The sequence below is a fragment of the Panthera uncia genome, chromosome D4, assembly GCF_023721935.1.
Source record: "Panthera uncia isolate 11264 chromosome D4, Puncia_PCG_1.0, whole genome shotgun sequence".
NCBI classification, from domain to species: Eukaryota; Metazoa; Chordata; class Mammalia; order Carnivora; family Felidae; genus Panthera; species Panthera uncia.
In genome coordinates, this window is record NC_064807.1 from 84636959 (window position 1) to 84664462 (window position 27504).

At 55.5% G+C, this 27504-nt stretch overlaps 1 protein-coding gene across 1 annotated transcript; it reads left to right on the forward strand.

Annotated features, from left to right (window-relative positions):
• The first annotated feature begins 15 nt into the window (after positions 1–15).
• Positions 16–15462, forward strand: URM1 (ubiquitin related modifier 1). Its single transcript, XM_049629651.1, has 5 exons — positions 16–114; positions 4263–4333; positions 12479–12560; positions 13872–13920; positions 14257–15462. The coding sequence occupies exons 1-5, from the start codon at positions 80–82 to the stop codon at positions 14323–14325; spliced, it is 306 nt and encodes a 101-aa protein (XP_049485608.1). The 5' UTR covers positions 16–79; the 3' UTR covers positions 14326–15462.
• The last annotated feature ends 12042 nt before the right edge of the window (positions 15463–27504 follow it).

The window sequence follows — 27504 nt, forward strand, 5'->3', positions numbered from 1 at the left end:
TCTTCCGCTCGTGGCGACCGGAAGTGGGCGGGAGGGCCGGAAGTTTAAGGGAATTTCCTGTGAGCTCGGCTTCCTCAACATGGCAGCGCCCTTGTCGGTGGAGGTGGAGTTCGGGTGAGTCACAGAGCTGGGGCACTGTGGGGATGGATTGAAGTCGTCGGGCCCGGAACTCCCCTCCCTCTGCTTTGGGGCCTGTCACGACCGAATCGCTGAGGCTCCTGGCGCCTTCCCAGAGCTACGCCACCCGCCTCGAAGAGTCTGAGAGGCTCGGTCTCCCTTGGCGACGAGACCGTATGTCCGGGAATAGAGGCGCAAGCCCGGGCGTGGAGGTGTCCTCTGGGCACTCCTCAGTTGCTCCGTGCCCTGCCGGACTCAAAAGGCATGACGTTAGCAGGCGGCCTCCTTACCTTGTTTACTAATCTCGTTTTGGACCAGTCCCGTTTGTCTGGCATCTGAGCTCCTAGAGCCGAAAAGGACTACCCTTCACCCCCAGATTTCTTCTTCGGGCAGCAATTTCCGCTTACACGGTTCCTGGAGCCTTGTTTCTCATGGGATGTGTGGCCGAGGCGGCACTCCTTCTCTTTCCCAAGATTTGGGGGTGTTAAACAGACCTGAACCTTTTTCAGGTCCTTCAGTAAACTGGCTGATTGCCTTCTGCAGATCTTGAGTCAGGCGAAGATACGGGGACAAATAAATAGCACAGTGGGGGAGAATAAGTTGACAGTGCAGTTATACACAAGACAAGAGGAACAGGAGTGGGACACACACACCCAATAGCTGAAGAAACACACATCAGGGAGGAAGTCTCCTCAAGCCACTATCTTCTATTCCCTACAAATGAGTTTGTCGTGTGATTTCAGAGCTGAGAGAAACTGCAGAGCTTGGAGGGAAGGCAAAGGAACTGAGACCCAAGAGATGGGTGGTATAATTTCGAGTCACATGGAAAAAGCTGGGACTAGATGTGTGTGTGCACGTGTGTGTGTGTGTGTGTGTGTGTGAAGATAAACAAGCCAAGGCTTATATGAAAGGAAAAATCTGAAATGGTAATCTAAAACCTCTACCCATAAATGCCTTTCCTTCCATTGGATGCCCTCAGTTTCTTTCATGTTTTCCCTTCACTGGATAGTCCATTCAGTAGTCATTACTGAGTGCCTATCATGTGCCAGGCAGTGAGCCAGGCACTGAGGATACAAAGATAAATAGAACTCTGTCCATGCCCTCCAGTGCTCAGTGTTTCTGTCCCTTAGAAGGGGCAGTCTCATGAATGTTAACTGCATTTTAATTGACAATATTGTCTGGCCCCATGGGTCCAATTAGAACTATGCTGGTCTGGTCTCCTCACTATTTTGCTTCACCGACCCTTGGCTCGGCTATGCCCCCTACGCCAGCCCTCCCGTAGCATGGAAGTTCTAGGAAGATCCCTGCTACTTTGACAGGCCCCAGCAGAGCTGAAAAGGGAGAAGCTGCAGACTACCGGTATCGAGGTTTCTCTGCAGTCAGCTTACCTTTCATTGTCACTGAGTCAGACCTGGTTTTTGTTCGTCAGAAATGTTTTCCGTCTGCCGGGTACTGTGCTGGCAGCAGTGGGGAAGTCCTATAAGGAAAGTATGGTCCTTGCCTTCGAGAACTTACAAACCAGCTTAATTACCCCTTTTCTAGTCTAAACATCGCTAGCCTTAGCCTCCCTTACCCGCAAGAGCAAGAGTGAGCCCCACATTTCTCCCCCCGTCTACCCATCTTTGAACAGCTCCGCTCACCACCACAATGTCCCATGAGAATTGCAGCTTCTCAGGAAGCAAGAACATCTATGGTGTATTTTAAACCCAGATTCCATCTCTCTTTGTGTCAATGCATGCTTTTGCCCTTGGCTTTTCCTTCATTTTCTCCATTTCTTCGCGGACTTCCTTCACCCTTCACTCTGAACCTGAGCAGATTTGCAAAGAAACCTTGCCCATCATTCTCTCCCTTTTGTTCCTGAGTGCCACTGTGATCCTTGAAGTGTGTGGTTAGCCCCTGACCAGATGTCGTCCTGTCAGTCCTACCTGCTTTGAGAGCCTCTCTAGACGACCTCTCATACCTTTCATCTTGTCAGGAACCAATTCTGCCATCCTTTGTCTTGCCACCTGAAGTGTCCTTAGCGGAGCATTTTCTCAGGTCACACAAAATTCAAAGTATGCGGTAGAAATGTGTTTTGCGTCCCTGAGGTCCAGATGTGAGGTTCCCTCTCCTTTTCCTCTTATCCTTCCTCCTGAGACTGGTAGGTGTTGGCAAAGAGAGGCAATGCCATTGAGGCCAGAGAAGGAGGAGAAATGGGCATTTTCATTCGTTCAGCAAATACTTCTTGAGCGCCTGCTGTGTGCCAGGCTCTGTTTTAGGCCGAGCTTGCATTCCAGCAGGCAAAGGGAAATAAACAAAACTAAAAATACATGGGGTGATCAGATAGAGACAAGCTAGAAAAAGTGAGGGCAGTTTGAGGAGCGTATATACCAGCCACTGGTACCAAGAAACACTCCTGTCACAAACTGGGGAGTGAAGGGAAAGGTGAAGTGTCTTTAGATGTAATTCCTTAACTGAGTTTGAACAGCAAACCCTATAGGACATAAGAAAATCTGGCTTTGGTTCTCTTCTGGGGTCAAAACAGGCCCCTTGCCCGCCTCCCGAATCTCTGCAGGGGCTGGGCGTTCACCTTCCACCCCTCCAGATGTGCTGGCAGCACAAACACCAGCCCCTCCCTTGAAGGCCACTGAACCCAGTGGTGACAGGTCACTCTGAGCCAGACTGCTTCTCCCTTACCCGCTTGCAAAGGGAAAAACAGCCTTGGCCTCTGAGCCTGGCACCACCAGGTTTGGCCGCTCTTGGTTGTTTGCCTGGGTTCCAGTGCTCCCAGTTCCCACCCCTCTTCTCTGACCCCCAACTCCTGAGCCCCTTGCCTGTCACCCTCCCCCACCCCAGCTGCTGCATGTGCCAGCCCCCACCCAGAAGAGAACGAGGCTCTTGGAAGGGGATAAATGGAGGCTCTGTGCAGGCTTGCAGCTGAAATGGCCCTGCGCGCGGCCACAGATGGGCCTTCTCTCCCCCTCCACATTTCTGCATCAACAAAGCGTGACCTTGTTTGGATGACAGTCGCCCCATGTTTCCCCCATGACAATGCTTGCCTTGCCTTTGCCTCCCAGTGGACTGTCTCAGGACATCTCTGTTCTCCGAAATTGGGAAAGGGTGGTGTAGCGGGAAGCGTCACATCCATCAAAAGTCCGTTAAGGCCTTCTCAGTTAAGATCCACGTGAAGTCCGAGATGGGAATCAGGAGACCCAGAGGAAGAAGCACTGTGGGGCATTGAAAGAGCCCTGGTGTCCGCATCATAAACCCCTGGCTTCTGGACTTGGCTCCGAGCATCTCTGCTGTCCCAGCCTCCCCTTGGCCAGGTGCTGGCACATAGAAGTGAGCCAAGGTCTGCCCTCAAGGGGCTTTCTGACCTTTGGGGAGTCTTGTTTTCTTCCTGCCAAGGCTGCTGGGGCTAAGCAGAAACCAGCTGGAATTCAAATCCCACTTCAGCCACTGCCTGTGTGACCGTGGACAAGTCACTTAACCTGTCCGGGCCTCCGTCTGCTTCTTCATCGGATACAACTAGTAATGTCTTCCTCCCTTCCTCCTTACCTGGGCTGCCCTCATAATGAAACGAGATGAAGAATATTCTTATGAATGGCAAAGTTATTGCTAAACCCAGTGGAGTCTCAACCTCCAGCACTGTGGTGTGCCCACCGGGCCCAGCAGTGAGTGGCACAAGCAGGGACATTTCAAACCCTCCCCTGGCCCAAGGAGACCCCTCAACACACAGGGTCTCCACCGTGCCTGATGCTGGCTCCTCACCACTTCTGTAGATGGAAAGATTGAGGCTTGAGAACATGGAGTCACATGCCCAAGGTCTGGGCATCAGGCAGAGGTGGAGCACGGCCTCCATCTCAGGGCGACAGCTCCAAAGCTTGTTCTCTGCACCTGTATGCTAAGCTGCCTCTTGAGAAAGCGGAGGAGTAAAAATGAGAGTCTGCAAATTTGGGTACTTGATTATTGGTAGAGACTATCTGCACCCCACTTCACATTAGGAAGTCACATTTGAGCATCCGTCACAGTCTGGTACCCGAGCTGTTCCTGAGCCTTGGTCTGTGCGTCTCTTGGGCTTCTAATGCCAGCCCCTTCGGTTTTCAGTCTCCACCAGGTATTTGCAGGAGCTCACCCGGCTGTCTTTCTCTGGCCCTCCTTTGCAGAGGCGGCGCAGAGCTCCTGTTCGACGGCATAAAGAAGCATCAGGTCACCTTGCCTGGACAGGAGGAACCCTGTGAGTATGAGCATTCCGAGCCCCGCTCTGAGGGCCGCTGAGCAGGAGCCTGGGGTCACTCAGCTCTGTGCAAGGGGGAAGGGGCAGGGTTTCCCTGGCCAGTGGGAGAGGGGAGAGGGAGGAGGAGGCATCACCATCCTCTCTGGGATGAGCCAGCTTTGTAGGAAGGAGATAGCATAGCTTAGTCCTTACAGATGCAGGTTCTGGATTCAGACAGACTCAAGTTTGAATCTCTCTAGAGCCTTAGGCCAGGCACCTCACCTCTCTGAGCTTTAGTGTTCTCACACGTGAGGTAGGGACAGAAATCCCTACATGCTAAAAGCTGTAGCGCGCATCTCTGCTGTTGTCGGATGGCAGCAGAGAGGCGTCCTCCTGAAGGGGGTCACCTTCAGCAAAAATAGAGCCGTGTGGATGGGCTCACGTGGTGAGAGGATTTAGATGAGGAGAAAAGTATCCAGCCAGAAAGGAGGTGTGATGGGGAAGGTTGACTGAGGGGGAGACAGTGGGTCGTTGGGGTTTTTTGGTTTTTTGTTTTTTGGTTTTTTTGGTCCATTTAAGTACTTGATCTTCTTCCTTTAACAAATGTACACTGAGCATGTCCTGTGTGGAAGACCATGTGCCAGGCACTGGGGAGACATGTAAAGAAGAGCCGGTCCCTGCCTTCACACTGGGTGGGGAGGGGGGTCGAAGAGGTAACTTGCAAGGGTCCAGCTGGGTAAATACTGGGGTAGCCTGGAGGCAGGGGCCCGGGCACCGCAACCCTGAAGGGGCTCGGCAGCCCTGGCAGTGGATCCTCGCCAGAACAGAGCGCTCAGGAATGGGAACCCGTCTCCACCTGGGGATGAGATGGCTCTGCGGGGAGGGGAGATCAGTCACATGAGGAGGCAGGGGAGTGAGGTTCACGGAAGCGGGCCGTCGAGAAATGGTCATGAGGTTTGACAGGGTTCTTCTGGAACTGGACACACGTCTGCCAGGAATCAGACAATTCCCCAAATTCACTGGCTGCCAAGCTGTCTCTGACCGTCCCTTGGGTTGGAGAGCAGTGGCACAGGGTGGATCTGTGTGCCACATTCAGAGGCTGGGGACGCCCACCAAAGTACAGGACACTGCCATCCTTGAGCTGGGAGCGGGCATGAGGCTGGGGTTAAATTTCGGGATTGGGGGACCGTGTGCATCCCTGGTGGGGGAAGACTGGGGAAGACGAAGGTGACCGTTCCTTAGTTTGACAGGTGGCCACACAGCCTTGGGAGGGAACAAGGGGCTCTCAGAAGCTTCTCAAAGATTCAGCCTCAAAGACCTGGCCAGGAAGTTAGTAAAGTCTCACAGGTTAGGATTCGTTTCCCCTGCATTTGCATGGCAGGTTTAGTGATTCCAGTCCCCTTCATTCATCCACCGGCTGAGTGTTTACCGTGTGCCAGAGATGGGAGGAAGTACTTCGCGGTTGCGGTTGGCATATCTGGTTTTGAGTGCCCCCTTTGTATCAGGCACCGTATTAGTTGCTGGGTATTCGGTGGTGAGCAAAACAGATGTGGTTCTCGCCCTAAATGGAGCATAATGGAAGTGGAGGCAGGCAGCAAACCGGGAAACACCTAATGTAAACTGCCCAGGTGGTGGGCATTGGCACGAGGAGAACACACAGGGGCTTTGAACGCGAGCCGGTGGTAAGGGCAGGCTTCTAAAGAGGTGGCTTTGAGGCGAAGACCTGAAGGATGTAGAAAGAAGCTGGCCTCATAAATTGGCAGGGAGAGCAGAGGTGCAGAGGGCCGTTCCAAGTAGAGGGGGTAGCTCTTGGTAAAAACCCTCAAGGTGGTCCAGGAACTGAAGAAAGGCCAGTGTGATGAGGGGCACAGGCTGAGTTTGGCGTGGTAGACCGCACCCCTGTTGGTTGTGCAAATAATTGTCACAGATTCCTAGGCGGTAGCTGCCGTTATCATTCCCGTTTTAAAAACTGGAAACCCAAACTCCGAGACATCAAGGTCCACACCGCGCAGTTATTTAAGTGGCAGAACTGGGATTTAGAACCAGACTTCAGGGTCTCCAAAGGCCTTGCGTGGTGCCACTAACTCCCTTGACCCACATGACCTCTCCTACCTGCAGTGTATTTTCTGGTTTTGACACTTTCATTCATTCATTCATTCATTCATTCATCCATGCCTTCAACAGCTACTTACTTTGATTTGTGTAATGACCATAGTAAATATTATCTATCAAGAAAACCAGATCTCTGAGAGAGACAGAAAGACCTGTCCAGAGTTGCAGAAATAGGGAGACTGGGCTAAGCGCAGATGTTTGATCTCTCATTCTCCATTTACTGCTTATGGGGCCGATGGGGCCTGTCCTCCCCTCTCTGGGATGGCCGAAAAGGAAGTGGGAGAGAAACTGAAATGGCCCCTTTACTCAGCCTTTGGGCCCTTGGCAGTGGATCTTTACCCCTGGTTCCCATTTTTGCCCTGCTGCGCCCAGAGGCATAGGTCACACCGCAGCCACGGAGCTGGCTGGCAGCTGCCAGACATTACCCTGGCACACAGGAGCCCAGCGGGTGCCGCCAGCAGAGTCTCACTCTTCCCCCAAGCCCGTGCCCAGCACTGTCGACTGGCAGCCTTCCCAGCCCGGGGGCTGCAACTTGGCCAAGCAGGTCTTGGAAACTCCAGCAGAGAAAATAGCAACCATAAGATTATGGATTGTGACAAGTCTCACAAACAAGGGGACTCCGGGGCCCTGGGTCCTGGGCCAGGGGAGAGCTTCCAACCGAGCCAACTTGGGAAAAGAGGATGGGCAAGGCCAAAGTGGGTGAGCTTGCAGGAGGAGCCCTGGCAGTGCGCGTTTGCAGATCACTTAGTTCCACGGGCCTCTTTTTTCCCATCTGTGAAACGGGAGGTTGGGTTAGATTTAGTCTTTATTGAGCTGGCTATCCATCGGACATCCACAGTCTGGGAAAGTTGCTTCCAGATCTGAGCATACAATTCTGGGAATCGGGATGTGTTGGTGAGAAGTTATGCGTGTAGAGGGGACCTCCTAACAGCCATCTCCGTGGAGCAGGCCTTGATTGGCAGAGGTTGGTAGCACCATCAGTTTCGGACATTGTGGCTGCTGGGGGCTGGCTTTTATACATCAAGAGCTCCTTCGGTGCAAGGCCCCCAGCCCGTGGTTGGTCAGTGGGCTGGAGCAAACCCAAAACTTCAGGGGAGACAGACTGTCCCCATGTGGGCCTTACCTGCCCTGGCCCCCAGGAGGAGACACTAGGCCTCACCTTTCCCTGCCCTTCTTCCTCTGCCCTGCCTTTGTATTACAGGGTGGCCCGGCCAGGGAGCTGGAGGGAGCTCCCGGGCGCTTTAAACTGCTTAGCATGCATTTCACAGCCTCTCTGGGGCCAGCTGTTCCTTTCTCTGCTCTGGGGCCTGTTTGCTGATCCCCTCCCCACCGCCCTCCTCTCCCCCAACCCCTCCCAGTCCCTGTGCAAAATTGCTTTTGAAAAGATCCACTTTCTGCTTAATTAAACAATGAGGAGCGTCCCCTGCACATCTGTAAACCTCCTTCTGAGGCCAGTTTAGCCCACAAACTGCTCCATTCTTACCCCCATTCACTTGTAAATAGACCCTCTGATGTTCCCTCTACCCTCTCTTCTCCTTTACTCCCCCCATCTCTGTTCTTTCTTCTCCCTTTTCAACTAAGGCCTGGGGTGGGCTCCCAGAAGAGCCTGGAGCCTGGTGGACTTGGTGGGAACTGGAGCGGTTTAACCTTATGGAGGAGAAGACTTAGGGGGTCTGGCTCTCCCAGAACTGAGTGGTGTGTGGAAGAGGGGCCACTTTTGTTGGTGTGGTCCCTGTGGACCAATCAAGGCTCATTGGGTGCGAGTGTCAGGAAGATAGATTTCTGGTTGGGGGCAAGGTTCTCCCTGGAGGTGATCAAAGAGAGGCTGGATGTGGGTCTGTCGCAGGCGAGTTCATGAGCAGATAAGATCTTGGGATTGTTCTCTTTCAGCCCAAGAACCTAGGATGGACACCAGTGGCAGGGAGGGGCTGCCACAGTGGGTGGTCAGTGTCCGCAGACAAGGACAGGTCCACTGGGTGAGCAATCCTGGTGGAAGCTTCCGTAGGTGCTAAGAGGGGAGTGTGTGGTGCCCCTTTGCCAACAGCCTGCAGGAGAGGGGTCTGGCAGCCAAGGGGATAAGGAGCCCTGAGTCACTGTGGCCAGAGGATATTGTCCTGTGCGGTGGACGCTCCACAGGGCCTGCTGCTCCCTTTATGCCTGAACCCTCACGGCAGCGCTTTGGGGTTTGGATCGCTGTCCCCATATGTCAGGCTGACACTGCAACTGGTGCCCTCCCAGATGCCCTATCCAGGGCATCTAGCAGCAGCTCAGGGTCCCCCAGCTCCAGAACCCCAGCTCTTAACCACTCCGCCACAGAGCAGCAGCTCCCATTACTGCTGTTTCCCAAATGGGCGGGCCAGGCTTCCTTGCTGGAGACCTTGTATTAGGTGCCTATCAGATGCCGGCATTCTGGCCTCCACAGCCTCAGAATGTGATTCCTTCCACCTGGGCTGTCCTGGGAGCATCTTAGGGGTCTGAACATCGAAAATGGAAGGGAACACCTGGCTGGCTCAGTCAGTAGAGCTCTTGACCTTGGGGGTCATGAGTTCAAGCCCCACATTGTGTATAGAGTTTACTTTAAAAAAACAAAAAAGATTTTTAAAATAATAAAGTTGAGGGAAGGCCAGTGTCTGGGGTCCCCTCACTGCTCCCAGCCCCCCACCCCATTCCCCCATTGCCTTTCCAGCTTTTGATGGCAGTGGATCCTACAGAAAACCCCAGCCAGTCCCAGCATTATCTGATGAGTCCTTGACTGTACTCCACCCCGGAGACTGTCCGAGCACATACCCAGGGTGCCAGGGGCCTGAGCAGAGCTTGTGGAAGCTCAGGACACTGGGAGAGAGCAAAGGGTACGGGTTTTTCCTCCGGATCACAGAACAGTCACGGCGCTGACATGCCAGGAACTTTATATGGATCGTCTGATTCAGTCCTCATGACCACTGTGTGAGGCGTTCTTACCACTCCCATTTCCCAAAGGAAGCTGCGGCTCAGAGAATCCCACGGCCAAGGTCATAGGACCAAGAAGTAATGGGTTTAAACTCAGAACTGGGACTGTCTGTGTTCCCAACCTCTTCTCCCTCCATAGTCGTCCACATGTCCAGCAAACATCTCAGGCGGGTTCTGTGTGTGAGATTGTGTGCTGTGTGCTGTGTGCTGTGGCCACACCAGGTCCTCAGAACACACTCTGGTTCCTAACGGTCATGCCGTTTAGGAACATGAATTTGAGCTGGATCTTGATAACGTGCGTAGCCAGAGAAACAGGGAGCCCCAGCCCAGGCAGTGTGGGTTCTGTACCCATGGAGCAAACTTGGAGTACACGAGGAAGGAGAGGCCTCTTCCGGGGAAGACCTGTCTCAAGGCCCCTGCATGCCCTGCATGGTCTGGCCCCTGGCTACTGCTTTGGTCTCATCTGCTGATTGTCTTGCTTTCTCTGTTCTATTACCTTGAACCTGCCAATTCCATCCCGCCATTAAGTCTTCATGTGTATTCTTTCTCCTGCCTGGGATGCTTCCCCGTCCTGCCCTGCTCATCCATGAGGCCTCAGCATCAACATGAACATCCTCAGAAAAGTTTTCCTGTACCCGCACAAAAGAGATAGCATTTATCACCACTGATTGAATAAGTGGTGGCCGTCTCCCCTGCTGGCCTGTTAGCTCCATGAGGGCAGGCTCTGCGTCCTTCTTGCTCATTGCCGTCTTCCTAGCACCTGGCACATAGTAGTTGCTCAGTAAATATTTGCCTTGCAAATCCCAGGAGGGAAACCACCCTCCGTGGGAGCGGGAAGGCAGGAGGACATAGAGGGGGAAGGTGGATCGAAGATTCCCCAGAGCCACCAGTCCCTGACTCTGCTTAACCCTTCCTCCTCCCCTGGGCGCCTTTGGAAGCCGACCATCTGGCTTGGAGATTATTTGCATATTGTCTGGGCCTCAGCAAGCCTAGCAAGATGTCCCTGGGGGTGTGTTTCAGGCCAGGCCGAGTGGCCCTTGCAGGCCTCCTTGTGAAGGGAGCCGTGAGTTCCACCTCTCCCCACCCCCAAATCCAGGCATGGGGGAACAATACGGTGGCCTCACCATGGAAACAGGCTATCAAGAATGTGGGCAGGCCTGGGGGGCACAGAAAAGGGAGGGAGTGACCTCAGCAAAGAGGAGCATCATGATAAATGAGCCCGTACCGACAGCGGACTCACCCCCCAGTCCACCCCTCTGGGACTCCATGATGGTGCCTTCACTTGGATGACCCCGACATGACCACTAGCCCTCTCCCCTCCCCCCAGCCTATCCAGGGGGAAGCAGCCCCCCCCCCCCCCCCGCCTCCTTTTGGAGGGAGCCCGGGCCTTTACCCAACGGGGTCCTGGTTCTGTACCGGCCAGCCAGGGCTGTGGAGGTACAGCTGGTGGCCCTCAGGCCAGGCACTGCCCAGTGCCTCTCAGCTCCTCCGCGCACGCAGGCACAACCCCGCCTGCCATGGCTGGCTGATGGATGCGTCAGACCCCGGCGGCTGTATCGAGCGGCAGCAAGATGTATGGGCTGGCGGCCCACCAGACAGTGCCAAGATGGAGGCCAAGGGGAAACCTCTGAAACCAGGCCTCAGGGAGAAACCCAGCCAGAGTGTAAACGGACCGCAGCTAGTCGGAGGCTGCACTCCCCATCCCCTGCCCACTCCAGGGACCATGAGGACTCGAATCTGCTTTGTGTAAAAGCAGGAATTAAAATCGAAAGGCGGCAGCCTCAGACATTGGACACTTTGCCCATGGCCCTGTGCTCTGCTGGCATACGACCCAGGGAAGTTGGCATGAAGCAGAGTGTCCGGGTCCATCCGGGGTGCAGCCTGCCTGCCTCCTAGAAGGCTCCCACGCGGGTCAGAGAGAATGCCTTAAAGTCCTGTCCAAGGCTGATGCTAGGGTGGAGACACGCTGCTGGGCCTAGACTGGGGCAGAACTGAGCTTCTCCTTGTCCAAGCCGATTTTCCCTCACCTGTGTGCCAGGGCTGTCGTTCTAGGCAGAGAAACCAAGGCACTACCTGGGCCTTTGTCCAGCTTCACCCTGGAGCTTTGTCTCGGGCATGTGTTCAGGACAGCAGACGCTTCTGAGAGACTAAGTCAGGATAGGGGTGGCTAGCCCCAGGCCCCTGCTGATTTCCCAGAGACCAGTTGTCTCCCCAGGACTTTCAGTTCTCAGGTGGTCTCGGGGAGAGAAGGAACTCCTGCAGCCTTAGGAGACAGTCTGTTGGAGGTGTGGATAGTTGAGAGCCATAGGCTTTGAGGAGTTTATAGAGCCAGATTTCAGTGTGCCGTGGCCAGGGACCCTGTTCCTAGGAAAGGAGAGGTGACCCAGGGGACAGATGGCTCTGAGCCTCCACATGATGTGCAAAGAGCTCGGTGACTGTCCCAGAACCAGAGTGGCAGATCTCAGTGTCCAGCTGGGAAGGAAAGGCCCTTTCAGTCCTGAACCTCTTGCCTCTTCAGCGTGGCCGTCCCTGGCCTGGGGGGCTCTGTGAAGGTGGGGGCAATGGGGCAGTGATTTGTCAGCGTCTCCGGCGGGTGAAGGATCCTTCTCTCCCTCTGCCAGAGGAAATTAACTGATGTTATCGGCTCAGCAATTGTTTTTCTTCCCTCACAAAGGGAAATATATGCAGACCCCTCCAAGAGCAAAGATGAATCCCCCCTTCTGGGACTGGCTGGAGAGAGAAAGGTGGAGGGGGCTCTTCAGGGCCCTCTCAGAAGCCTATCTGTGGCAGCTTCGAACCATCTTCCGGAACTTGTGGGGGCCTGTCTCCCAGCCCTTTCACATGTGACAGTTCCTACGGCTGTCTGTCTTGAGGCCCCGTCACCTCCTTAAGTCTTGAGCAGAGCCACTTTCTCTGAAGACCTCTCTGGCAGGGCACCAACCTCCTAACCCATTTCCTCACCTTGGGAATCCACAAGTTCTGGGGCCATGAAAGCCTGGTCTAAAAGACGCCCCCAGAATCCTATGTCCACTTCTGATCCAGGCAAGTCTCTGAGGGCCAGAAATCATTGGGGTTTGGCAATAGTTTGTTCTGTGCCTTCCTTTCCAGGGGACATCCGGAACCTCCTTGTCTGGATCAAGAAGAACTTGCTAAAAGAGCGGCCAGAGTTGTTCATCCAGGGAGATAGCGTGTGAGTCCCTTCCTCCTCCTTCCCCGAGGAGGGCAGGCGGTGGTTTTGGGGGGAGGGGAGTGGAGGTTTGAACCCCTATCCTTGGGTTCCCCTACAGTCTTCTTGGGGTCCTCTTCCCTTTATCCTCCCTTTGTCTCTGGGCCTCAGCTATTCTCTCCATACAGAAAGTACTGAGAAAAAGATGCTGCCCTTGCAAGGTCCCTTTCATCCCCCGACAATTTGGGACTGTCGTCCCGTACAACTTTCTGTGATGATGCAAATGCTGTGTGTCTATGCTGTCCAGTAGAGTCGCTAAGCACACGAGCCTTTTGAGCCCTGGAAATGTGAATAGAGGCTCACAGGTGCGTTGGAGCACACGGGTCTAGAATTCCAGGGAGTCAGTGTGCGCACGTGTACGCGCACGTGTACACACACGTGGACGCACACACGCACATTTGTGCTCACTGGGGACACCCCTACACCTAGCCCAAAGCATCCGTGCCTGTCCAAGGCCTAGCCCGGCCTCCTGGGAAAGGAGCCATGTGCCAAGAAGTCGCTGTGCTTCTATAAGAAGGCCAGCCTAATGTGAAAAAGAGGTGGGCATGGTGCTTGTGGGACTCAGTCATCCCCTTGAAGCAGAGGTCACCAGCACGCCCTGGGGGGCTAAGGCTGCCATTCAGACCCCTGGCCCGGGTCACAGTCCAGCGGTGATGGAAGCTGCCCCCAAGGACAGTTGCGCTCCTTGGGCTGCTGCCAGCAGGAGCCAGACCGATACCTGTCCAGACATCAGCCTACCCAGCCTTACACCAGACAGGGCCGCTCCTGGGCATGTGGGGGCTGGAGGCCACTGGCAGCCCTCCCTGATTCTGAAGAGCCAAGATAGTCTCCTCTCCAGCACGGGCATGTGGGAGGCCTGGGACAGTGAGGTGAGACACCTGGAAAAATATGCTGCTACCAGGGTCACCATGATGGACACGCATCATGCCATCTCATCTGGCACAGTCCAGGAGGAAGGCTGTGAGTTAGGCCATTTTCAGATGAGGACACTGATGCCGGGAGAAACAAAATGAGTTGCCTGAGGTCTGGGAGGTGGTGCTGGAATTTGCACCTGTTTTCCATATCATCCCAAAGGCCATGACTGTCTGGCCTGGTTTCCCGTAGACTCAGAGTGTCCCCTCCTCTTCCTGGGTGATCTTCGATCAGAACCTCGGGAGGAAAATCTTCCACCGCACCGTCCTCCGGCCCAAGTGTCTCAGCCTCTCTACCCCTGCTGCCTCCTGCCTCCTGCCCCCTGCCCTTCACTGCCTGCTCCTCACTCCCTCTTTCCCACAGGCGGCCAGGAATTCTGGTGCTCGTTAACGATGCCGACTGGGAACTGCTGGTCAGTACCTTGGGGGATATCCCTCCCCTCACTGCTTCCCTAGGACAGCCTTCGGCCTTTCATCAGGCCCAGAGGGGGTGGCTGGTTAGTCCTCTGTCCCACTTGGCCTCCAACCTGAGGCCACTCAAGTCTCCCGTCCCAGGAAGGAAGGAACGGGTAGCTGGGGGAAGTGTGCTTTCCTCCGTCCTGGAGATGTGTAAATTAACGTCAGGGCACCCGTTTTTCTGGTAGATTTTATCCTTCTCTCCCAAAGCATCCGGGCCCCCCCTTCCCTCCCGACCGCTGAGGAGAGGCTGGAAGAAGGGCCCTGACACTCTCCTCTCTCTCCTGGACCAGGGTGAGCTGGACTACCAGCTGCAGGACCAGGACAGCATCCTCTTCATATCCACGCTGCACGGCGGCTGAGGGCCCCGCACTGTGCCCAGGCTCCCTTGGGGTGGGGAGAAGAGAACAATCAGACATCCCCTGGGGCCCTGCTTCCAGGTCTCCCTGTCCCCCTTGGCCGCTTTCTTCCCTGCTCTGTCCCCCGAGCTCCCTCCAGGCAGGGAAAAGAGGCCAGGTGCTAAAAATGAGCCTTTCTCAGGCACGTGAGTGGGGGTGGGCAGGCTCAGCCCTGCCTCCCTTCCCAGCAGCTGAGGTGGGGGAGGGTGCCCCTCTGGTTGGTCACAACATGAAGGGGGCTCCGTGGCCAGGTGACCCAGCCACCTCCCACTCCTTGTATCTCAATCTAAACACTGAGTGACCACTGACACGCTCCAACTCCTGGGCTATAGCGTCTTCGAGGAGAAGAGGAATGGACCCGAATAGCTTATAGGAGTCCCCTCCCTTCTCAAAGATGGGAGGAGTCTCTGCCTCAGTTTCCCCATCCAGACAGCAGAGGGCTCTGGCTGTCCCCCACTGATATCATTATGGAACCCCAGCTGGGGTCCCCTATTCAGTGCTGACTCCCCCCTCCCAGCAGCTGCTCTTCCAGCCACACCCCTCCTCCTGCTCCCCCAGCCCCAGCCCTTGACCCTGGCTGGCCTTCCCCCACACACACAGGCCACCAGATGGGCTCCTGAGACCCTCCCCCAGCAAAAGGCTGCCTGCAGCCCATTCTGGAGAGAGAGAGCAGGCAAAAGCTTGAACTGGCAGATAGCGGCCTGGGGAGTCAGAGTGCCTCAGTTTCCTCTTCAGTGGCAATTGAGTATTTATAGTATCTGAAAGCAGGCTTGATACTTGATGGCACAAATGTAGACTTCATCTCCTTTCCCACCTCCTGCAGGAAGCAGGATGGGGGCAGGCAGCACCTGGTAGGCAGGATGGTTCGCCCCTCCTCCCTCCATCCCTTCTGGAAGTCTTGGGGCCTCAGTGTCTGCAACAGCTGGCCTTGGGCAAATAAAAGACTAGGTTGTTTACTAGCTTTGCCTGGAGCTTCATCCTTAGAAACCAATGGCACCTCACATCCCCCCAGCCATGGTCCCCGGTCCAGTCTCTGCCCCAGCCAAGGGCTTTCAGAGCTGCCCTTCACCCAACAGAGGGCAGGGGTTGAAACTCAGACTACACAGGCTGTCTAGGAGGGGGTGATCCGACATGGCCGTCTGGAGACAGGGATGGCAAAGCCAGTCTGTGCTGACCTGTCTGGGTCCCAGGACACTTCTCTACTTTGTCTGTCTGAGGCTAGGCTTTGTCCCACCAGCTGCAGCCCCAGAATGCAGAATGGGGGTGGCATATAAGACTGCTGAACCTCCCTTCCCATGACCTGGAGGAAAAGCCTTGCTGGAGGGAAACCTCAAAAAAAAAAAAAAAAAAAAAAATTAGGGCATTAACATCATCCCACCCAAAACATTGCTTTCTATTAAATGTCAATGGTTTAAGGTGGAATTTCTCTCATTCTTTGGAGATGAAAGTGCCAAGTGGTTGTCTCGGCAGCGTTGGGGATGGGGGCGATGTGTGTGCACATCATTCTCAAGGCCTAGGGGGACACACGACCCCTGGCTTCTGGGCTTCTTTCCAGTGCTCTGGGTGTAGAGACCTCCTGGGTTGCATAGGTGGGGGCCAGCCATGTTGGGGTTATGGGTAGGAGCTGGTCTGAGTGCGAGTTAAGGCCAGTGTTGGGGTCCAAGTGCTGTCTAGAAAGGCTGTATGACCAACCCGCCCAAGGTGCTGAGGCCAGGATCTCCATGTTAGGGAACAGAGCAAGGGATTTGAAATGGCCCCCTACAATCTCACTGATTCCTGTAACCTGGAGGTGCCTCCCTGCCTCCAGCCCCACTGGAATGGCCCATTGTCCCACCTGGGATTCCAAGTCCTGGAAACTGGACGATAGTGTTCCTTTCCTGCCTGCACCGGGAAGAGGGAGGGTAGATTCAGGATATCCCTTCTGCCAGGGCACCCCCATTTAATGCTGAGGAGTAGGGCAGGAGGATGCACTGAGAAAACCAGGTTCCCTGCGGGAAGGAATGCCAGCAGCACCGCCGAAACTGGCCCAAGCGCTCTCCAGCATTTCGGGTCTTTTTCAGCCCCCATCGGGTCAGGAACAGGTGACCTGGGCTCAGCCCCAGGAACGCTCAACTGCTCCCTGCCGCCCCCCCTCCCCCGCAACTCCTGACCCCCCACTTGTGAGGAAATAAACAAATAAGTAAACCCCACTATCTCCGAAGATTTGTCTTTAATGAAAAGGATTCGTTTGTCCAAGTTCTGTTTCCAAAGCCGAGGCGATTGCCCGGCTGGAGCGCATCATTCCCGACGCTTCTCCGACTCCTGACTCCTGCAGCGGCTAGAGGAGGCTCAGCCCATCGGTCCGTCTGGAGGGGCTGGCGGGAGGGGTCGGTTTATTTGGGATTTAGGGGTCGGTTTAGGTTTTTTTGTCTGGGGTGTATTGGTGGGAGCTAGGTTAAAACCAATTCAAAACGAATTAGCGAGCGCGTTCCGCCGGCATCTTCTTTCGCCCCCGACTTGCTGCGGCTCGGGCCGAGGGCGGGCTACCCGGACCACATTCGTGCTCCGCCGCGGCGTGCCAGCTTCGTTCCCGGCCGAAATTTGAAAAAGGGGAAAACGACGCGATCGACTGGAGGCCCCCGCCATCCACGACTGGTCACCCGCAGAGGAGGAGGAGAAGGACGACGACGACGACGAGGAGGATGGCGGCGCTGGTGGCAGGGACCGGCGTCCCTCCTTTGCGCGCCCGGCCGGGGCCGCGATCCTCGCGCTGGGGCCAGCCAGCCGCCTCCCCGAGGGGTCTCGCCCGCGCCGAGCTCTGTCCCTGCGGCTCCCGCCCCTGTTGCGCCCGGAGCTCAGCCACAGATGTCCAGCCACAATTCTCGGTTGGCCGCAGACTCGTACAAGAATTGCGTTTGGACAATCAGTGGCGAAGCCCCCGAGTTCGGGGCCCCGGTCTCCTGCGTGCGGGGTTCCGCTTGGCTTCTTAAAAGCGCCGGACCAGGAGATCTCCGGAGCTGCGCCTCCCACTACCTCGCAGACGCTCAGCGGCAGCGGCCCATCCCGCGGTAAGGTGGCCGAGCAAGCACGCGGATCCCGACCCTGCGTGGGGATCCCCATCGCCCCTGGCGTGTGTCTCCTTCGATCTTGGCCCGGGGTCCCTAGAATAGCCCGCGTTGGGTCTCTGCGCCGCCCTGAGTCGGGGGAATCTCCTCTGTCAGGCCCGGGGAACCCCAACTCCCCTCTCCCCGCCCCCAGCCTGCGCTCCCCAGGCTCGCCGGGAATCCGGAAAGCAGGGGCCCGAGGCCGGGTCGCGATTCCAAGCCCGGGGGTGCGGGCTGCTGGACTCGTGGGGTCCCCGCCCCCGCCCAGCCCCGCGCACGCACCGGCTCGGGCGCTCTCCGCTTCCCTGTGGCTGAGTCGCGGCCGGGGCGCCGGCGGTAGCGGTGGCGGCGGTGGCCCGGGCGGCGGGGAGCGCTGGAATGCGCCGCCGGGTCACCTGCAGCGCCCGGGGAGCCGGGCTGGGAGCCGGCGGGCTGGCGAGGCGCAGGGCTGAACCCGAGCGGGCGCCTCTGGCGGCTCGGGGCCGGGGCGGGCTTTTAGTGGGCCGCTCCAACAATACGGGCCTGGCGCGGAGAAAGGGGCTCGGCTGCAATTGGTACTGGATTTGAATAACGCCACGGGGCCATCAATGGTCATTGTGTCGGCGGGTAATGAATCTCCGCTGTCTCTCGGGCTGGCCAGGCAGCTGCAACCTGCGCTCAGGCAGCTCTTAAAGACATAGCGTGCCCCTCCCCGGGGGCGCCCCCCTCCCCTGCACCGGCCGGACCCCTCGCCCTCCCACCCCCACTCTGTGTCCTAGACTCCCAATGCCCCGCCTGCTCCCTCGGCTGAACCTTTCGCCCATCGCCCCCTCCCTCGTCCTGGGCCAGGCACCCGCATCCCGGGGCTGCACTCCCATGGACCTGACTCAGAGCCCCTGGCCTTGGCTGAGCTCCCCAGGAGTGCCTAGGGGACCCCAGAGTCTTTTCAGGCCCAACCCTGGCCTCCCATCTGCATCTAAACCTGAGGCCTCTGGAGCCCTCCTTCTTTAAGCTGCTGCCCCAGGGACTTCTCGCTGGAGGGTGAGGGGGAACAGTCTGGAGGTCAGAGGGTCACCCCCTTAAAAGGCTCTGCTGAAGGATAAGGGAGGAGGGCATGCAGTCCCAGCCCCCAGGCTGAAGATGCCACCTCCAGAGACCACACCCCCACCAGGGATCTGGAGACTGCCCTCTCCCCAGACCAAGGACAAGGACTTGATTCCCAGGATACCTCCTGCAGGCTCCTGGATACCTCAGCTCTGGCAGGGGGGGTAGGGGGGAGCAGGGGGAGGGCGAGAGGGGTGTGGATGCTATTAATGCTTGTCTTGTCATGTCTCTTCCACTGGACAGCTCACCACCCGTTCAGGAGGGCTGGGGCTCTGTCTAGGTGTGATGTGCCCCCCACCCCCGGCCCAGCCAGGTCTGGCACAGAGAAGTTTCTCAGTCTGCTGGGGGAATACATACCAATTTCTCACCCCCAGAGCTCAGCCTGTCTTTCCCAATGAATCTCGCATCCTGGTGGGGAGTGTGTGACCATTCCACCCATACATCCTGCCCTCCTCCATCCACCCCGGCATCCCCCGGACACCCAGAGAGGATCCCTGCCTCTGCCCTGAAATCCTCTCCTTTCCTCACGGACTGTGGGCCACCTCACCACATCCCCCCACTGGATTGGGATTATCGGTTTGTCTGTTCTCATTGGGACAAGAAGTGTGTCCTACTAATAATCTTCATGCCTCTGGAGCCTCGTACAGTGCCCCACCACCACCACCACCCATCATTGGATGTCCATTAAGCCATCAGTGGCTTAAACACGAATCGCATAAACTTCTTGGAGTTTCTTACAAAAAGTTGAAAAAATAAGGCTTCTGGGGAGTAGCACTTGAAGTCAGGGTTTCATAGGGAAGGAGCACTGCTAACCAGGTCCCAGCTCCTGGGAATGAGCCGTCTGCTAATAATAATAGCCACAACAAATGTTTTCCGTGCCAAGCACTAAACACCTTTTTTTTTTTTTTTTTAATGTTTATTTATTTTTGAAGGAGAGAGACAGAACGTGAGCGGGGGAGGGGCAGAGAGAGAGGGAGACACAATCCGAAGCAGGCTCCAGGCTCTGGGCTGTCAGCATAGAGCCTGACGCAGGGCAGGGCTCGAACTCACAAGCTGTGAGATCTTGACCCGAGCCGAAATCGCACGCCCAAGCGACTGAGCCACCCGGGCGCCCCAAGCACTAAACACTTAAGGACTTCTCATAACAACCTAGAAAGTAGTTAGCAGCCCCACTTTACAGATGAAGAAACTGAGACTGGCGGCAGTGAAGTCCCTAGCACCTAGCTGACAGGTGGTGGGGCCAGAGGGGGAACCCAGGGCTGTGGAGCTCGGTGCACAGCCACCTCCAGCCTCGACTCGGCAGAGATACCGAGGGGACTGATGGACATGCACACACAAAGTGCTGAGACCCAGGAGACACCCGAGTCTTCTTAAAAATCCAGCCCGGGCCCCAGCCCCAGCCCAGCCTGGCAGGAACACAACCTTGATGGAGCTGGCCAGAGAGGTCTCTGCTCGAGTGGAGAACTCCCAGGCCTCTTCGGAAAACCACATTCTACAATCTAATCAGCATTTTCCACCTCCGGAGTATGTCAGAGCTATTTAAAGCCTTCCGTCCTGGACAGAGAAGGGTCAGTTGGCTTCATCCTCAGGGAAACTGAGGAGCCAAGAAGGGTCTTATCGCTAGTCATTGAAAAGATATTTCCGGAATGCCTACTGTGTGCTGGTCAGGGCTTCAGCAACGGGCAGTGTCCCCAAAGGCAGACCAGCAGGGGAGGAGACCCTAGTCCCCGGGGAGTGGGGAGTTAGGTGAAGGCGACAGGCCGCTGAGGCGAGCACTGTTCCAGGCAGAGGAAACGGCACGGCCAAGGCTAACAAGCAAGAAAGAACCGGGAGAGTGGGAAGGAGAGAAATTCGGCGTGGCTGGAGCTCGGAGAGAAAGAGGAAGTGCCCGATAAAGCTGGGTTGACCCTGCGGGCCCTGTAGGACATTGGGAGGATTTGTGATTTTATCCTAAACACAGCGGGGATCCTGGAAGGTCTGACAAGTTCAGATTTACATTTTTAAAGGTTTGCTGGGGCTGTTGTGTAGACAATGGGGGTGGGGCGGGCGATGGGGCAAGCTGGATGACTGAGACCCATTGAGCTACTACTGCTGATTTGCAGGTGACAGCTGGTGGTGGCCTGAGATTAGGGGATGGCAGAGCAGGGTCCCAAACCGTGTTCTTGACAGGCAGGCGACCTCAGGCAGGTCACCTGGCAATGAATAACTTTTAGTGAGTATCTGAGGTGTACTCGGTGCCTGAGGCTGGTGGGGAGGACAAAGAGAAAGATGAGCCATCTGCTCTTGCCTCTCCAGAAGTATCTCCATCGAGGGGCATCAGGACACTTGATCTCGGCTCACGTCAGTCATTATCTTATGGTTCTTGAGATTGAGCCCCACGTGGGGCTCCGTGCTGTCAGCACAGAGCCTGCTTGGGATTCTCTCTCTCCTCTCTCTGCCCCTCCCCTGCTTGCACTTGCTCTCTCTCTCTCTCTCTTTAAAAAAGGAAAAAAAAAAGTATCCAACCGGTAGACAAGGGGACAGACACACAAGTAGCCAGCCAGTCCCCACGAACGGAGCAGAGCCAAAGGAAAACTCCTTCACTGAAGTATTAGCAAAGCTCTTGGGGATTATAGAAAACCAAGGGATTCATTCCAACAGGGAGGATGTGAGGAGTCTTCTGCAAGAGGCAGCATTGTCTTGGGCAAGTAGAGTTCAATAGACTGAACTCTAGTGACTGCCTCTGTGAGATGGGGCCGTTGTGCCTGTCCAGCCTCCCTAGAGATGGCTCTGGCGTTGGGAGGACTCAAACACTCCTTGTATTTTCTTGCAGTAAGATTTTACCATTGCCAGGGCACCTGGGTGGCTCAGTGAGTTGAGCATCTGACTCTTGATTTCGACTCAGATCACGAGCTCACGGTTTGTGAGATCGAGCCCCGTGTCTGCTTGGGATTCTCTCTCTCCTCCTGCCCCTCCCTGGCTCGCGTGTGCACACATATTCTCTCTCTCAATATAAGTAAACTTAAAAAAAAAAAAAAAAAAAAGAACATTTTATCTTTCCCTTCTAACACACACACACACACACACACACACACACACACACACACACACAGATACATGTTTGGGCTTATGCATGCATTCAACTGTTCCTAACCTCTGCTCTGCCTTCTCCCTTATTAAGATGAGCACTCAGGAAAGAGGTGACAGAGTTGTCCACACTGCCAATTAGGCATGCCCCATCCCCCAGGACTATCATTTTACCTAACACTGTGCCCAGCACAAAGGACATGCTCAGTAAATGTTGAATGAATGACGGAATGAATGCGTTATTGGAGTAATAATTAAATGAATAGGCGGACAGACAGACAGATGGATAAGAAAACAGCTGTTGGGACACTTGGCTGAGAGATGAAATGAGTAGATTGCCTGAGAGTATGAATGTAGCCAACCAGCTGAGGTTCTAGATGCAGAGCAGGAGACGTTGCCGTGGGTGGGCTCGCTGAAGTAGGGCTAGAAAAGGATTCATGCTGCAGTCTGGACTCCACGCTTCAGAAGCAGGCCCAGGACACGGAGCGTGGCAGACACGTGCCTACGGGAGCAGCTCTGGCGACGGGGCAGTCGGGCCGCACCTCTGTGCACGATGTTTCCAACCTTGGAGTCCTGTCCCCAAATACTGCGATCCACCCTGGTTTCCGGGTGGCCCCAGGATGGAGGAAGGAGCCCTGCCACTGCTCAGCGTCCCTCTCCAGGCCAGGCCCTGCCTATACAGAGAGTTCTGGAAGAGCAGCCAGTGTTCCGGCATGGTGCTGGCCAAGTGGCCTGACTGCATAAATGAGCTGACAACGTGACATTTACCCATTCTCAGAAAATAACAAAGCCAGGCCACCGTCCCCACCCAGAGGGGATCCTAAGAACCCCCGCGCCTTGCATAGCATGTTTCAGTTTATAAAAGATGATGTTCCTGGCTGGCTCAGTCGGTAGACCACGCGACTCTTGATCTCAGGGTCGTGAGTTCAAGTCCCACGTTGGGCATGGAGCTTACTTTAAATAAAAGGGGGGGGCACCTGCGTGGCTCAGTCAGTTGAGCGTCCGACTTCGGCTCAGGTCATGATCTCGCAGTTTGTGAGTTCGAGCCCCCCATCGGGCTCTGTGCTGACAGCTCAGAGCCTGGAGCCTGCTTCAGATTCTGTGTCCCCCTCTCTCTCCGCCCCACCCCTGCTTGTGCTCTATCTCTTTCAAAAATGAATAATTTTTTTTTTTAATTAAAAAAAAAAAGACTTCCTCTCCAGGAGATGACAGGGCAGGGAAGCTTTCCAAATGAAAGCCACCTCCACCCACCTGGGTTGCTTTATCCCATCACTCTGTGCTCTTGTCTCCATCACACATATTCTCTTCCTTCACCTGTTGTCTTATTTATCCACTAAAATGTGAGCCCTATCCAGGCAGGGATATATATGTATACATACATATAGATAGATACGTATTTTTTTAGTTTATTTATCTTGAGAGAGAGAGAGAGAGAGAAACAGAGAGAGAATCCCAAGCAAGCTCAGCGCTGTCAGTGTGGAGCCCAACCTGGGCCTTGAATGGTGAGATCATGATCTGCACCGAAATCTAGAGTCGGATGCTTAACCAAAATGATTGAGCCACCCAGGTGCCCCAACAGCCACCATATATTAAGCACTGGTGCTGGGCTAGGCACTTTTCATGATCGCTACAGCTTTGTGAAAACTGCCATCACTTGGCCCCATTTTACAAACCAGGAAACTGAGGCCCAGAGACGGGAAGCTACTCCCCCCAGGTACAGAGTTACTGAGTGACAGAGCCAGGTCTTCGACCCAAGTCTGTCTAACTGCAAAGCCCACCTTGTTAACCATGCCAACGTGATACCTGATACTGTTACCCCAGTACACCGTGGGGATGAAGCCACTGGAAGTTAAGAGTTTGGACCGAGTCCTATTGCCTGATTCCGTTTAAAAAAATTTTAACGTTTATTTTTGAAAGAGAGAGAGAGACAGACAGGGAGCAAGGGAGGGGCAAAGAGAGAGGGAGACAGAATCTGAAGCAGGCTCCAGGCTCTGAGCTGTCAGCACAGAGCCCAACTAGGGGTCCGAACGCACGAACCATGAGATCATGACCTGAGCTGAAGTCCGACACCCAACTGACTGAGCCACCCAGGCGCCCCGACAGCGTACATTTTAAATGGGCAATTGCATGGTGTGTGAGTTACATCTCAGTAAAGCTGCAGAGGAGAGAGGGGTGGGGGAAGGGCAAAATGGGTGAAGGGACGTGGGAGGTACGGGCTTCCAGTTATGAATGAGGAAGTCATGGGAATAAAAGGCACAACATAGGGAATATAGTTGATGATACTGTGATAGTGCCTTTGTATGGTGACAGATGGTAACTGCACTTGTGGGGCAAAGAGTAACTGTAGAGACATTGAATCTCTATGTTGTACACCTGAAGCTAATGTCACAGTGCGTAACGACACTCGAATAAAAAAAAAAAAAATCTTTGTTTTGAGCAAAAAGAGTTGCAGGGAGCGCCTGGCTGGCTCAGTGGGCAGAACATGCAACTCTTCGTCTTGGGGTCATGAGTTCAAGCCCCACGTTGGGGCTTAAAAAAATAAAATAAAGGGGCTCCTGGGTGACTCAGTCGGTTAAGCGTATGACTCTTGATTTCAGCTAAGGTCATGATCTCAGGGTTCATGAGTTAGAGGCCCGCGTCAGGATCTGGGCTGACAGTGTGGAGCTTGCCTGGGATTCTCTCGGTGTTGATGTGAGCATTAAATGAGATAGTAATACGTGCAAATATCCCCATTTCATCGAGGAGGAAACTTAGGCCCAGAGAAGGGAAGTGACTCGGCCTGGGTGTAGAGCTGGTGGGTGACAGGTGGGGGCTCTCCTGGGCCCCTTGACACTGCTTCTTTTAGCCTTTCTGTAGCCGGATCTGTGCTCCCACCCATCCCCATCACTGCCACCACCCCCTTCCGTCCTCCACTTTCTCTGGGGCTCTGAGTCTCCCCACTGTCCGAGCCCAGAGCGCACCGAGGTAGTGAGGTCCCCCTGGAGCACGGGACGCCCTCTCCCCAGCCCCCACCCTGCTCCCCTCCTGGGGCCATGATGCTGTCTTGCTTTTGCTTGTAATAAAGAAAATATCTCAGCTACCCTTCCACAGTTGCTTGGCAACCCCAAAGGGGGGTGGGGGGAGCCAAGGGGAGGAGGGAAGGGAGAGGACTCTGGAGCCAATCTGGAGACAAAGAGTAGGATTTCGGTGACATGGAGCCTGTTCTTAGTGCTAACCTGGCCTGGCCGGGAGGCGGGCAGGGGTGGGGGCTTCCTCCCACCCCAGCGGCTCACACCAATAAATATGCATTAGGGAAGTGGGCAGAGTTTTTCCCACAGACCTGAAAGGCCACAGCTGACCTTTCTACCCTCTTTATGTACCAACGTGACAGTCAGAGAGAGCAAAGAGCAGGACCCCCTGAGACGCCTCCCCCGTGGCCTTCTGACTTGGGGAAACTTTTCACCCTCCTCCTTCCCCTGGCCCCAGACCAGGTCACAGCCTGGCCTGGGCCCCTGTCCCAGGGGTTTCAGGTGGGAGTCTGGAGCTCCCAGCCTCAGGGTCGGCCTCAGGCCTTGTGGGCCTTGGTGGCACGGAGCCAGGCCTGAGGCTCTGGCTCAGCCTGTAAAGGCGCTTGCTGCCTCCTGGGCCAGTCTGCCTGTAGCTCCCCATATTGTGCCCCTCCCGCCCCACCTCTGCCTGAGGCCTCCTCCATTAGGAGCCCGTTCTTGTTCTTCGACCAGTCCCTTCCAGAGTACTCTGTTCCTCTTCTCCTTTGGGGTGGGCCCCCTCTTCCCCAACCCCCCTACTTCTGCAGTGCCCTCCTTCAAAAACTAGGAAGCCCTCAAAGCTGCCGTTTCCCTGAAGTGAAGATGGCATTTGGGGGGTGCAAAGGAAGGAGGGTGGGGGTGGTGATCTCTCTCCCTGGTGCCCTGGCTTGCTGGCCGCTGGCCGGGGGGTGGAGAAAGTCTGCTCTGAATGGAGTCAGTGTAGAGACAGGAAAAGCAAACACCTCAGCCTGGGCCCTGCTGGCCTCTTTGGGGTGGGGTAGGATGGGGCAGGGGCCCAGGTTCATCTCAGCCTCTCCCGATCAGCCCTCTCCTGCTCCTGAGAGCCCATGGCTTCCTGGACCCCTGGCCCACAGCATCCAGAAAGGAAGTGGGTTTAGGGTCTGTGGACAAGCCCCCCAAGAGACACCTTCATCAGAATCTTTCCCTGCGCCACTGCCCAACCCCCAGCCAGTGCCCTTACTGCCCGGCAGATGCCAGGAAAATCTGTGCCTGGGAAGGGCAGTCTGGCACCTGAAGTCCTGCTTGACCAGCCCTTCTCAGCAGCAGGAACTGGGTGGGAAGTCACTTTGTGCCAGAGACAGCCCCAGCAGTGCCATCTGCCTCCCGGGCCGAGGGGACCCCAAGATGCTCTGCCCAGGTGAGTTCTCCTCTGGCCCCATGACCAGAAAGTGAGGGAGGGGGAGGCTAGGACCATCCCCCACCCCCCAAGAATCTGTGACATTTTCCTCGCCCTCTGTGGTGCATCTCACCACCCTCTGTGGTGCGTGCGTCTCTGGCACTTGGGTGAGGGGAGCTGAAGGGAAGGATGGTTGAAGAGGCTGGAGGTGAAGTCTGAGGATGGAGAGACAGGAGGGGCTAGAGTCTGGGGAGCAGGACTCCTGGGCTCCAAGCCAATCTTTCGATTAGACTTGTGGAATCACAGAGGCTCCTGTGATGGTCTCCTTTGATCACTTCGATTCTAAAAGACTCTGGAATGAGCTCAGAGAGGGGCAGCAACTCATCCTGGGTGACACAGCCAAGTTGGCAGAGCTGGGACTCAAACCCACCAGGCTCCCTTAGCACCCCGAGGGCAGTACTGGTGGTACCCTGGGCACCACGCTTGGCCACCTCTCCTTCACTTTCCGAGTACGGCTTGGTCCCTCTGGATTTCAGGGGTGGAGAGGAGCAGACTCTGAACAGCACCTCCCAGGGCTTCCTTCCCTTTCCTGTCCTCTCCCAGGCCGGGCACCATGCCCAGGACTGGGCCACCCCTGTCACAATCTCCTCTGATTGCCCCTGGAATGCCACGGTTGGTCTTTGCCTTAGAGATCCCGAGAACAGGTCCCCTTTGCTCGCAGTGTCTAACCATAGTCCCTCATGCTGTAATCAAAATCCAACCACTTCCTGGAAAGCAAGGTCAACAGCTGACCGACTGCCACAGGGTCCTAGCAGTGCCCACCTTGAGGTGCCCTGGCTATGGGACTTGGCTGCAAGGATCTTACTGAATAGAAACAGGCAGCCCTCACTGAGTCAGGCACTGTTCTAAGGACTTCTGTGTACCTCACTGAATGGTCACCACACTCCTACAAGGTGAGTTCACTTTTACAGGTTGGAAAACCGAGGCACAGAATGTTGAAGTAACTCGTCCATGGACACGCTACCAGGAAAAATCAGAGTGGGGATTGGAACCCATAACCTGGCTCCAGAGCCAGGGGCCCTTAAATGTTCTATCCTGCTTCTTATTCTTAGGAGGTCTCCACCAGAGGTCATTTCGTCCAATCCCCTGCATCTGGGTGTCTGCCCAGGCCAACCTCTATTCACAGACAAGAATCAATCTCGTTTTTAAAAGCACCTGCTCCAAGGGTGGAATCCCCCCTGGGGGTAATCAGACATTTATTTATTCATAGCCTTCTGGCCTGGGAGGAGAGGCCCTCCCACCCAGAACTCCCCAGGGTCCAGCTGCCTCATTGCCCCTCTCCTTCCCACTGCGGTGTAATCAGAAGTGAGCCGGTCCTGCCTGGTGTCTCAGCTCCACAGACTCAAAGCTGTGTGGCCCTGGACAAGTGGCTCAGGCTCTCTGAGCATCAGCTATCAGCTGTAAACAGGAGTTAATGATGCACCTGTTTTATGAGGTTGCTGAGTATTAAGCGATCAAAGGTGATGAA